Here is a 13,839-nt window from a genome sequence, read left to right as displayed (position 1 = left end):
CACATGAAAAGATGTTCATTCATCATCACTAACTATCAGGGAAATGCAAATCAAAACTACAGTGAGATACCACCTCACGCCTGTCAGAATAGCTATAATTAACAAGACAGGAAACTACAAGTGTTGGAGAGGATGTGGAGAGAAGGGAACTCTCATACACTGCTGGTGGGAGTGCAAACTGGTGCAGCCACTACGGAAAACAGTATGGTTATTCCTCAAAAAATTAAGAATAGAACTACCATACGATCCAGCTATCCCACTGCTGGGTATTTATCCAAAGAACATGAAAACACGAAGGCATAAAGATACATGCACCCCTATGTTCATTTCAGCATTATTCACAATAGCCAAGACTTGCAAGCAACCTAGGTGCCCATCAAAGAACGAATGGATGAAGAAGATGTGGTATATATACACGATGGAATACTACTCAGCCATAAGAAACGATGAAATCCAGCCATTTGTGACACCATGGATAGACCTTGAGGGTATTATGCTAAGTGAAATAAGTCAGAGGGAGAAAGTCCAATACTGTATGATCTCACTCATAAGTAGAAGATAAAAACAACAACATGGGTCCAGCCTGGTCGCATAGGTGTTAAGTTTACGTGCTCCTCTTTGGCAGCCCAGGGTTTGAGATTTCAGATCCTGGGCGCAGACCTACGCACCCCTCATCAAGCCATGCTGTAGCAGGCATCTCACATATAAGAAAAAAAATAGAGTCAGATGGGTACAGATGTTAGCTCAGGGCCAATCTTCCTTAGCAAAAATAAATTAATTGAAAAAAATAAAAATAAATTGAAAAAGAACAACAATCAATCACATATAGATAGAGATTGGATCGGTAGTTACCAGAGGGAAAGGGAGGAAGGAGGAGGGCAAAAGGGGTGATTAGGCACATGTGTGTGGTGATGGATTGTAATTAGTCTTTGGGTGGTGAACATGATGTAATCCACACAGAAATCAAAATAGAATGATGTATACCTGAAATTTATATAATCTTATAAACCAGTGTTACGGCAATAAAAAAAATAAAATGGGTAAAAAAAATAAAATAAACGCAATTATCTTTCTTGAAGACTAACAGAAATAATACAAATATTTAACAATAACAACAATAATAATAGCAAGCATTTTATACAGTGTGTACTATCAGCCAGGCCCTCTTCTAGGCACCTGACTTGTATTATCTTATTTAATACTTACAAAATCTTATGAGGTAGTTACATTATTATCTTCTTATTACAGATTAGAAACCTGAGAAACCGGAAGGTTACATAATTTGCTCCAGGTCACCCAGTCGTTTCACAGTTCCAGCACTGAAGGACCATTTCACTATATTACCTGTCAACTTAGTATAGTCCATAGAATTATTTTTAAAAAATAAAGAGGAAGGGGAAGGTGGGAGAAAGTCAGAGGACGAATTGGAAAAAAATCAAGAAATTTAATCAATAAATGAACCATAACCATAGGGTTTTAATAATGAGGTACTAACCAGATTATTTTAAGAAGACAACATACATAACAATCCTATTATCCAAATTAAATTGTTCTGAAGACAAACAATGCTCAACAAGTACCTGCAGCCATCACCTCTGATGTCTTTTCTCTCTTCTTCCAACAATAGCTCTGACTTTCAGGTGGAGATGAGCCCATCCCCACTTCTAGCCCATGTGATCTGGCCTAAGCCAATCAGTACAACTCATTCTCTGGCCACAGTGATTGGTTCAGGAATGAGCACATGATCCAAGCCTGTCCAATCAGAGTGAACCTCAGGAGTTTTCTGAAAATTCTGGGAGACAAGTTATTTCTGCTGGATTCAAACTAGGAAGGAATTGCCCTGCAGGCTGATGGTGACCATATTGCAATCCTTTAGGACCCAAGAATGGAGCCAACAGCAAAGAAGCAGAACCAAAAATGGAAAGAGTTCGTCCAGTTCATCATGGTTCATCAAATCAGTTCAGCTTAACAGTATTTGAACCATGATTAAATAGTATTTAACTCTCTCTCTGAAATGTTCTATCATGTAAACTGATTAATTCACTTTTTTCCAAGGTCATTTGAGTTTTCTGAAATTTACATCTGAAAGAATCTTGATATAGACATTGGTATCACGAAGTCAAGTGAAGGTGGGAGTTAAAAGTGACAGACCCTGAAAGGTGAAATCAGCTGAGTGGAGGAAGGAGGAGGGAGGGCTGTGAGGAGCTGTCTACTATAGCCTAGGAAGTTGGCGATCTTTGTTATTCAGTTGTAAAATAGCTGATTAAACTCTCACCTCTTTTATCATTGGTCTCAAACAATGTACTTAGAAAGGTTGAAGAACTAGGGGACTTGGTAGGAAAATTTCAGGATTGGGGTATGTTGATGAATTTTTGAGACCTGTAGGGGGTCCTAAGGAAAAGAGACTAGTGTCTACTAAAACTAGCTTTCAGAAAGTAGGAAGGGAAGAAACCCTGTTTCGGTAAGAAAGGTGTTTTCTGCTTGCAGCCTATAATTCAAGAGGTTGAGAATCCAGTTATCTGGAGACTTGTCGGTTTCGGAAAGCCAAATTTCACATTCCAGTCTAAATTTAGAGCAACAGAAAGCATGTTGGTGGGTAACAAAACAGACAACATACCCAAGACTAGGAGATGCCCTGATACCAAGGCTCCTGCAAGCAGCTCTGCTCCCTACAGAAGGAAAAAGTCTTCCTAGTTGTACAATTGCAGTTGAATGCAGTCTGGACCAAGGAGCGTGTCAGCTGTGCCATCGTGCTCTAGATTCTTATAGCTAGAGGAATGGATTATCAGTCACGTAAATGCCAGATCAGTCCTCCTGGCCTCAATATATCCTGGCCCTTAACATATTCAAATCCAGGAAACTTCATCCTCATTTCTCTTCAGCTACCCACACCTTCTGAAGACAAACAATATTCCACAAATATCTGTAGCTATCATTTGTCATTCCCCTCCTTCAGCGTCAGCTCCTTCTTATTCCAGTAACATCTCTTTCAGGTGGCATTCTCTTGCCTCTTAAACCTTGAGATACAATATCCCACCACTGACTTCAACCTCCAACCCTACCACTTTTTTCCCTTAATCCGGGTACACATTTTCTCTAACTTCAATAAAACTCCCAGTGCCCTGGCTTGCCTACTTCCTTTCAATTTTTAATCAACGTCATCTTTTGTCTTTTCGTTTTCCTGGGCATAAGCTCAGATTATATTTTCCTGTTTCCCTTGCAGTTAGGTGAGGCCAAATGACTGAGTTCTGGTCAATGGAATGGAAATGGAAAAGATGTGTGCCACTTCCAAGCTGGTCCTTAAAACATCCCTCAGTCAGGCTTCTTTCTCTTTCCCATCTGCTGGAAGAATGAAGAGGATCCTAAAGTCCATGACTGACCATGTGAAGCAGGGATGCTCCAGTCTAGATGACCTTCACTGGATTGTTAGAGCAGGGTGAATTAAATTATTATGTTAAGCTACTGAAATTCCAGGGTTGTCTGTTACCTGATTGACCTGTCCTGACTAATGTCCTGACTAATACATCAATGAAAACAAGCCTTTATTTCAAACTCTCTTCAAAATTTGAACTCACCTGCTCTCTTGACCTTGCATGCTGCCTCCCTGGAAAAACCCCAGCTCAGGATATCAATTCCACTGTCTGCTTTCTCAGCTTTATGCTACCTTCCAGCTGTAGGTAGAAGAGCAATTCACAAGACCAAGAGGACTGGTACTACCTTAGGTGGTCCCCAACACTACTCAGGACCTTCTACCAGCCCACCTCTTTGACAATTTCTCCAACGTTTCTTGAGCTTTTGGAAACGTCTAATACTATTTGACCATTCCCTCCCTGAAACATTCTCTTCCCTTGGCTCTCATTCTACTACTCTCCAAGTTTTCCGACCTCTCATCACTTCTTAGACTCCTTTTCAGTCCCTCATTCTGTCCCATTATCCTTTAAATCCCATATTTCCTCCACTGCTCTCATCCTTTGGAGGCAATCTCATCTACTCCCATGGCTTCAACTACCATGTATATATTGACAACTGTAGAACTTACATCACCAGTCTAGACAAGTCTCGAACCTCAAACCCTATGGTTGTCTCCAATAAGGCACATAAAAATGTATCTGAAACAGAAATCACCACTTTCTTCTCCCATCTCCCCTGAAATCTGCGCTCCCTTTGTCAGTGGATCCCCTTAGACATAGCCTAGGAGGATGACTCAACGCCAAAACTCCACAACTATTTATAACTTTTTCCACTCTCTAAATATGTAATGAATCTGTCCCTTCTCCCCCACATACCTCCTGCTACCGACACTTGTATTTTATTACCTGAATTACTTCAAAAACATTTTCACCAATTCCCATATCTCTAGTTTTACTCCTCCAAATCATCCCATATGGCTGACACACAGATCTTTCCAACATACGAATCAGAAGATATCTATTCCGTATTGGAAATCCTTCACTGGCTCCCTATACTATCTTTGGAATAAATATTTCTCTGTCTCTTCTGAACTCTCGACACTTTTATCCAACTTCCCACTGGACATTTTTAGTCCAGTCTTCCACAGTGACTCATACTCAACATATCTACCATTCCTGACTCTGAATCCAAACCTGAGTTTCTCACTATATTTCCTCTTCCATGAAGAGCACCACCATCTTACCCGTGCCTAAATCAGATACCTGGACAGCACTGCTGACGATCCCCAGCCCTCTCCCCTACATCCTATTCATCACAAATCTTTGAGATTCTTCCTATTTAATATCTCCTGAATTCATCAGCTTCTCCTCAAATCCAGCTCAAATAGCCTAGCCCAGATCACCATAATCTCTTGTCAGCAACAGCCTCCTAACTAGTCTCCTTTTTGTAATCTTGTCTTCCCTTCAAAATCTTTCTTCACACTATAGGCAGAATGATCTTTCTAAAATGTTATTATGATTGTGCTTAAAACCTTACAATGATACTCCTCCACTGCTTTCAGCATCACAAAAATAGCTTTAATGGAGCTTAGGTCCTAGTGAAGGAAGATAAAAAATAAACAAGATAATAGATAATGGCAAGACATTGGAGAGGGAACGTGACTTTAGATCTGACGGCCAGGGTCAGCCTCTTACAAAAGTGACATTTCAGTGAGACCTGAAGGATCAGAAGGAGCCAGCCTTGAGGAAGGAGGCAGACCCCAATTTGTTTACTTACCATCATCCCCACTGGGCTATAAGCTCCCTGAGGGCAGGACCCATGATTTATTCATCATTCTGTTCTAAACATCTACCACAATTTTTGGCACTCAGAGGTTCTGAATACACATTTGATGAGTAAAGGGATGAATGAAGTCTAAGTTTAAATTTTTGTGTGGGGCAACTTTAGGCTAATTGTGTGCTCACATTTTTTCGTACATTTGTTGACATCAACTTGTGGAACTTCTAAGCAGACAAATTTCCAGGCAGACAAAAATGAATGGGATTTAGACTTTAAAGAGGAGTTTAGCTTTCCTTAAATCCTTCTAAAACATTTCAGGACAGATTCTGCACAGCAGTCTCTTACAACCAGGAGCTCTAAGAGGATATCAGAACAGATGAACCACTTGCTATGATAGCACATGGTATTTCAGCCCCACCAACCATAAAAGCCAGCATCAGTTAGCGGGCTGGGCTCCAAGGCTCCCTGGCTTTGTGCTTATTGATAGAAAAAAACTGTTTGCATACAAACTCAAATCAACCTCAGATATTCAGATTCATAAAGAAAATGGTTTTAAGTCATGATGGTTCATTTCTGCTAAGCATAAAAAAACAATAAAGGATTCTTTAAAATACATTATATTGCATTTAATTATTGGATTTGATTCTTGAAAATAAGAAATTCAGGTTCATAATCCCTTACTTTCAAAATGAAAGGTTTTTTTGTAAAACAAAAAAAAAGAAAAAAAAAAACAAATTTGGCAGCAAAACCTGATCTGATGTGAAAATATATCTTTCAATTAATCTTCTTGGTGTGATTATTCATTTGTTTCACTGCAGAAATATAATGTGTTTCATTACAGTGTGCTGCCTCTGACCCCACAGGAATATTGGGTAATATATGATATATGCAATGTACTATTTTTCTAAAATCCGAAAAGTTCTGACCTCCAAGGCACATCTGGCCCTAAGGGTTTTGGATAGAGGATCTGTATTCTATTATAACACTCACCCAATTCTATTATCTTGAGTTATAAAACTTCCCATGTGGGCTTTGAAGTACTTAGCAAAAATAAAGTAACAGAAACACAATTAGCATGATTTTAGCGTTTGGAAGTAATATAATTGAAAACTGTTCCTTTCAGATCTGATTTAAAGTATGCACTTATGCCACTAATGATTGCCTCTCCAATAAGTATATACTTCTATGAGCCAGAGATGCTTCTGAGCAGGGGGGAAGTTTTATTGATAAATCCTTTACATCCTTAATCTGGGCACTGCAATTTTCAGAATAATTTGCCACAGCCTCTAATTTGCCCAAGTGTTTCACTGTTCTCGTTTTATAACTGTTATAATTTTCTTATACTTTATATTTTTTTCTCCCCAAAGTTTCAAGAAACAGCACCTACCTGCTGAGAGCAAGGTTTCTACTCTTTATACAGGGCACAGACCCAGTACCCAGCTGCAGACTTCATTACCTGTAGTATTCCTGATTCTCACAATCACACTGCAGAGATATCTTCTATTCTGCCCATCACATAGTTGAGCAAATCGGGGTCAATTTGCCCAAAGCCACATGGCTACTAAGTGACAGAGCTGAATTCAAACCCAGGAATGTCTAGCTCCAAAGTTTGCTTCTTGCAAAACGTCATGAGGCAAATAATTGACCCATGCTTCAATCTCATTTGCAACTTTTATGTAGTTGGAACAAAGACTTTAAGGCTGCTTTATTCATGGTAGAAATGAGAGTGTAGTTGTTTTTTCAAAAAATGCCTATGCTAATAATTTGACAGCATCTTTACACTTCCATAAAGTGAAAAGACATAGCATCTGGTTTTAAAAGATTCAGCTCTAAAGCCACATAAAATGTCAGTTCACGTAATTTTGTTTTTTGTTTTATTGCTTTTTAAAAAATAAATACGAATTTTTGGAGTTGGATAAGCTTATTAACAAATACACCAAAATCAGATGTTTAACAGTCACCCACCTTTTAGAAGCGTTATCTACATTCATTGGAAATATTATCATACAAGAGGAAGAGAAAGGCTTACACCTTATAACAACAAAGCATCAAAGGACAGAGATGAAGGTCATTAATGATTTTAATTTTTTTAAGGCCCATTAAAATTAGAGAAACATCAAAGCACTCAGAGTGTTAAGGGTTTATTATTACAGCGTTTTAGAATTTACTAGTTCATACCTTTCAATCACAGCAAGTTATTAGCAGTGAAGGGATGAACCCTCTCAAGAGGATTTTTATTTCAACGATAGGGTGTTATGGACAAGACAACCTAAGTTTAAAAAAATTAGTAGCAAGCGCTAGTTGAGTTAATCAGTTAGAGACAAACTGTGCCCTTGGGAAGCTAAATGAAAAAGCAACAGTAAAGCTTACAGAACTTAGCTCGTACAATTTGCCTTGAAGGCGGAAGATTGGTTCCCTGAAATAGCAAAGAATTATATGCTTTAGTTCAGAAAAAAAGTTTTTAAAATAAAGTCTGTTATTACCTCTTCTCCTTTCAAAACAATGGAAAAAAGTCTAGAGCAGAGGTTTCAATTTGTTCAATAATTGTACCTCTGAATTAAAAAAAAAAACTATACAATCATCATTGTTTTGACTTGAAAAGAAATAACAATGCAAATATTCATTATCACATAAAACATAAAAGAAACAGCAAACTGTCGGAGTTAATGCAATCTCTGCAGAGCGCTATTAGTCAGAGACAGCTGGTCAGCCCCAAACACAAAACTCAAAAGATCAGATCATTTTAGGAATTAACATCTTCATTAGCCAACAGGAATTTGGTGTGGCAGAGATTAAATCCACCAACTGCCTTCTTTATGAGCTGTCCCTTCACTGTTACCAAGCTGTGCAAATGTGTGAACTAGTCAGCGGCACCAGAAAGCTCATGCAACTACTCACCGTATTTTAACCTTGAACTGACTCACAGATTCAATGTTAAATCAAATTTAGGGGTAATGTAAGCAAGCAAAGTAGGACACAAGAAGTCAAATTTGAAAAGCAAAGCAAATAGCAGAAAAGTTATTTAAAATAAATCAATAGGGTTAGCTGCGTAAAATAGCAAAAAAAAAACAAAATGCAATTCACTCCAAAAACTTTAAAAGCAAAAACAAAACAAAAAGCCGCATTTCCAGCAAAATTTGCACATGATTAATATGCATTAAAAAATAGTCAATCAAGCAATTTAGTTCAAATTCTTTGGGGCATGCATGCACTGATTGTTTTAAACAATTCCTACCTGATTTCCAATTGTGTTTTTCTTGTGAACCTGACTGCTCCTCTGCTGAGCACTGAGAAAAGCAAAGGAGAGCAGCACTGAAGAAACTCGTAAGATTTTTTTCTGAACAAGTAACAGATCTTAAAATATATACACGCTTTAAAAATATATCAACAACTGAGGCAGAGCTAATATCAAAAATTCAGGTCAGTTTAATTCTGGAAGTAAAATCAACTCAGTGGAACTTCTAGTACCAATTAACAGTCACAAACCAAAAACGTAATAACACCACAGGAAGAAAAGTTGCACCGCCACATTAATAACATGAGTCAATGCAAGGATTTGTGGCGTCCCACAGGTATACTACAGAACAGTCGTACTGAAAATTAACAGTTAACATTTAATGTTCTAAGTGCTTTGCAGATATTAGTGATTTTAATTTTAATTTTAACCCTGTGAGATAGTTACTCTTGTTCTTCTCGTTTTACAGATGAAGAGACTGAGACACAGAGAAGGTAAGTGGCTTTCCCAACGTTACTCAGCTAATAAGTGGGGGTGCCAAGTAGTCTGACTCCAGATCCCAAACTCTGTGATATTATCCAATCTCATCGCTTTGAACTCCACTATATTCTGACAACTGCCATAGTGCCTCTCCAGCTTGGGCCTCTCTCTCCGACTCATGTATTTGAACTCACCTGGATGTCGAATGGGCACCTCAAACTTAACACGCCAAAACTGAACTCGCAATCTCCTCCCTGAAACCTGCTCCCCCTAGTCCTCTTCTCAATTAGTGGCAATTCCAAATTTCCAATTGCTTAAGCCAAAATCCTCTTTCTTTCACACTCCATATCATCAGCAAATGCTACTGACTCTACTTATTCTTAAAATGTATTTAAAATTCAACATCTTTTTACCACTTCCACTGCTACCACCTTGGACCCACCCACCGTTCTCTCTCACTTGCATGGTTGCCATCACTTACTCTCTGGTCTCTGCTTCCACACTTGACTCCATGAGGTCTATTTTCAACACAGAAGCCAGAGTGATCCTTTTAAAGAGGGGATCCTGTCACTCTTCTGCTCAAAACCCTCTACTACTATACAACACCATTCCACTCAGGGTAAAAGTCCAAGTCCATACAATGGTCCACAAGGCCCTACTCAGCTGAGCCCCACCCTCTGCCTCTTTGACACATTTCCTCTCTCTGCACCTTGTTCACTGGAGAGGTCCAGCCACATTGAATCTTCTTTTTTTCAAACCCACTGAGCATACTCCCACCTCACAGCCTTTATGCTAGCTGCTCCCTCTGCCTAGAATACACTTCTCTCATATATCGGCAGTGCTCCAGCATCATCTCCTTCAAGTCTTTGCTCAAATTTATCTTTTTGGTGAGACCTACCATTACCACCCTATCAAATTTGTCTCTCTCCCTTCTTCCAGGATTCTCATCCCCTTTATACTGTTCTGTCTTTCTCTATGGCATTTTTCACCTGCAAACATACTATATAGTTTACTGATTTTTTGTGTTTATTGTCTGTCTCCCTCTATTGGAATGTAAGCTTTGTGTGAGTGGGGTTTTTGTCCGTTTCATTCACTGCTATAACCCCAGTGCCTAGAAACTACCTGGCACATCATTGGCTTCTACAAATATCTGTTGAATGAAAAGTCCAATGAGGTTGACATTATTATAACAAGAGTACAGAGGGGTTAAGAGCCAGATATCACCCCAACAATTTAACCCCAGAGCCCACATATCCAGGCACTATGTTACTTTCTCTCTCTAAAGAATGAAGACTTTCTTTTGGTGAATCCATGAGTAAATACTTATCAATATAAGAAAAAACAACTCATTTTGGTTATTCTGGGAAGACTAGCGATACCGAACAGTCTAACTGGTTGTTCAGCAGTTTATAGAAGCTGTTTTGGAGATCGATGGAATAGTCTAAAATAGAGAAAAAGTAGATTAAAGTCATCAATCAACTGTTTAAAGCGATGGGATATTATGGTTCAGTAGCACATCAGAAATCAACCCAACACTTAGAACAGTTGTTCAAAATAGCAATCTTTTATAATCTGTGATGTATTTAAGCTGCTTCCCTTCATTCAAACTCATGAAGAACCATACACTACATTCAACTGAGTGTGGGGAAGGGGTGGGTTGTGAAAGGCCACACTGTATTTGATTACTAAAGATATTTTGTGTATATTTTTGTTTTTTAATTTGCTAATTTCAGCTTCTTTCTTTGCTCATTTTTTGTTATTTTTCAAGTTTTTAGTTAAATGTTTAATTCCCTTAATCACTATGAAATTCCTCTCTCTCCAACCATTTCTCTACTTGATCCAAATCCACATTATTCAGGTCTTTGTGGTGAGGTTGTGAACGAGGTGAAGTCTGTGTCCACCTGTGGCCAGGGGTCTGATGCGCCCACACTGCCCTCTGGCTGCCCACCATGCCCTAATGCATGCAGGGTGTCTAAAGCACTGCTCTTCCTGGGCCTACGGATCCTTCCCATGCTTTCTTTCTCCAGGGCCCCGCTGCTTTCCTCGATTCTAGGAAGAAATGGGAAAACTACTATTGTAATGTGATCATGCCTTCTTTACGGATATGGTCATCTCTTACAAGCACTGTAATAGTGTTTTAAGGTTTGTTTTTGTTTGCTTATTTTTGCTGAGGAAGATTTCCCCTGAACTAACATCTATTGCCAATCTTCTTCTTTTTTTTTGGCTTTTTTCAGGAAGATTCGCCCTGAGCTAACATCTGTGCCAATCTTCCTCTATTTTGTATGTGGGTCGCCACCACAGCATAGTGACAAGTGGTGTAGGTCTGTGCCTGGGATCCGAACCTGCAAACCCAGCCTGCTGAAATGGAGCGCACAGAACTTTAACCACTTGGCCATGGAGCCAGCCCCTTAAGGCTTTTTTTAAGGGGAAATGTCTTAAAATAAATCACTGACTAGTGGTGATAACTTCAAACTATGACAGACCCAGAGGTATTTACTTTGGAGTGGGCAAACTATGGGGGACCCTTGAATTATGTGTAGGGCCCCTTAAAATCACATAAGAGAAAAGAAGCTGAGTATAAAGCAAAAGACACAGAGATTGTTGATGACTCCTTGTGCTACCTTATGCAAAGAGTATGACCTAAATGGACCTCAGTTTCTTAGCTGTAGAGTGTGTGTGTGTGTGTGTGTGTGTCTGAGTTACTCTCAGAAATTTATGAGCCATACTACTTGAAGAGACTTTCCACTGAAAGAGTTTTCATCTACTAAATACTGCATATTTAGAGTCTACCACTTGTAAGAATACACAGGAGAAAAAGAGATTTGTTTTATAAGCCAATCTCAAATATTAGCATCAGAACAAATACTAAATTACCTTTACTTTCGACCTAAAGAATAATATTTTTCAGTAACTGGCTCCATAAATCCAAAGATTGTTGTTAATGACATATTTAGGTACTTGAAGTTATTCTATAAGCAACATAATAAAAAACAAGCTGCCTAGTTAGAAAACATCCTTTATCATAATTCTTATGTATGCAATGATAATTGAACTGAAAGTATTTCAAAATACTTATTTTAAAATGTGTTCATGGGAAACCAGTAAGGACTTGCAAGTCAATTTGAGCCTTTGGACATATTTCTGGTGATAGGTACTTAACTGGTTATGTTTGCAATATTGTAAAATATACTTATGTATAATGTTTTAATTTGACATAAGTCAAAATTTTAGGGCACTAACTATCTGTAAGGCACTCTGGAAGATATAAACATGAACAAGGTACAGTCCTTGTAATGAGAAGCCTACAATTTATCTAGTGCGGGTAGTGAGATACGTAAAACACAAATAACAAAGAAAGAGTAAGCTCTATAAGAATAGATATATGCAGAGATAATAAAAAGCCTCCAAAAAAGTGCTTGTGTTTCAAATGAGGAATATAATTACCCCATATCTTCTTCTTATGTGTGTGTGTTTGTTGTTAATTGTATAAATTCCTAGAAGCCACTGTGAAAGGCCTTGCTGGAACACTAAAACACATAAAACCAAATTAGGTTTATTAGTTTAATGCTCTGAGACATAACGATTTTAAAAGTACATAACAAGAGGCTTAACTTTTTATAAAAATAAGAGCACAGTGGAAGACATTCAAAGAAAAAGAACCCATGTTACCTCTTAGCTCAAAATTTTTTTGCATATTCATTTCCATCCTTGCCCATGTGTATACACAATAAAAGATTCAAATAAGAGAAGTGTGTGCGAAGGGGGTGTGTGACCACTTACCAAATAAATCCTATGCATTAGTAATTGCTCTACATGTTCAGAGATAAGAAAGATCATTTTGGTCTAATATGATCTGAGATTTTCACAGAAAACTTGAAGAAACATAAAATTTTAATAGAGGAAGACAACCAACTGCATTGCAAGAGAATGGAGTAGTATTAGCAAAGCCAGGAGGTAGAAAGATGGGGCATGTAGGGAAGTTGTGGAAAGGAAAACTACTATGGCAAAATTATATAATCACAGACTCAGATTTGTAAATGACCTCAGAAACCATCTAGTACAATAACTGTATGTTGAGGCCAATTATGGAGAATTTGGCCATTACACTGAAGGCAGCAGAAAGTATTCAACGCTTCTGAGCCAGCAAATGGCATGATCAAAGCAATGTTTTAGTAAAAATTACCTCCCTGAAATAGGCAGTATTGACTCTGAAGCAGGGAACACAGGAAGCAGCCAGCCCAGACCCTCTCCCTCTGACTGCTGGAGTCCTGCCCAGCCTTCCAAGTCCAATCAAATACCATTTCTGGATTATGCCATCTTAGAAACCTCTGGTTACCTCTGCTTCCCATGAACTCCCAAATCTGTGCCTGTATTATATAAACAGGATTGTGTGATAGCCAGGTCTCTAACTCCACTCCAACAATGTCTGCACCTTGATGGCTGATGGCGTGTTGCATTAATCTTGGTATCTCTGCCTCTCTTACATCTGACATTACCTAGCACAGTGTTTATGGTAGTTTCTTAAGAAATATTTATGGAATTGTATTTTGACGCCAGGGCTATTCATAACCATATTATTAATGCTTATCTGCAATAAAAAAATTAAATAATTTGAAGAAGTGTGTCATAGACATGAGCTGTGGCAAGAGTATGGTACATTTAAGGATCCAAAAGTGGCCAGTCTAGCTGGAGCATAGAGTTGGGTGGTGGGGTACAGAGGAACAGTGACAATAGAACAGGCTGAAGAGGTAAGCAGAAGACAGATTCTATAGGGTCCCAGAAACCATATTAATGATATTAGATTTTATTCTGAAAGTAATAGGGAATCCCAGAAGCAATGAGAAAGGACACGACAAGAGGCAGGGAAACTGTTGGAGTAACCCAAGCAAGAGAGGACTAACTTTAGCGGTAGCAATAATGATAGGAAGAAATAG

At 38.5% G+C, this 13,839-nt stretch overlaps 1 protein-coding gene across 1 annotated transcript in view; it reads right to left on the bottom strand.

The window, feature by feature from the left end:
- The window catches only part of DNM3 (dynamin 3), a 532,803-nt gene that overhangs the window by 296,268 nt on the left and 222,696 nt on the right, over window positions 1-13,839 (bottom strand). Inside the window, exon 13 of the mRNA XM_004425038.3 lies at window positions 8,426-8,477. Coding sequence (XP_004425095.1) covers window positions 8,426-8,477 — 52 coding nt within the window. The remainder of the gene's footprint in view (window positions 1-8,425; window positions 8,478-13,839) is intronic.

Source organism: Ceratotherium simum, chromosome 2, assembly GCF_057802395.1.
Source record: "Ceratotherium simum simum isolate JZ-2026a chromosome 2, ASM5780239v1, whole genome shotgun sequence".
NCBI lineage: Eukaryota > Metazoa > Chordata > Mammalia > Perissodactyla > Rhinocerotidae > Ceratotherium > Ceratotherium simum.
Note: the sequence above shows the minus strand (reverse complement) of the source record. Positions and strands in the feature narration are given on the sequence as shown.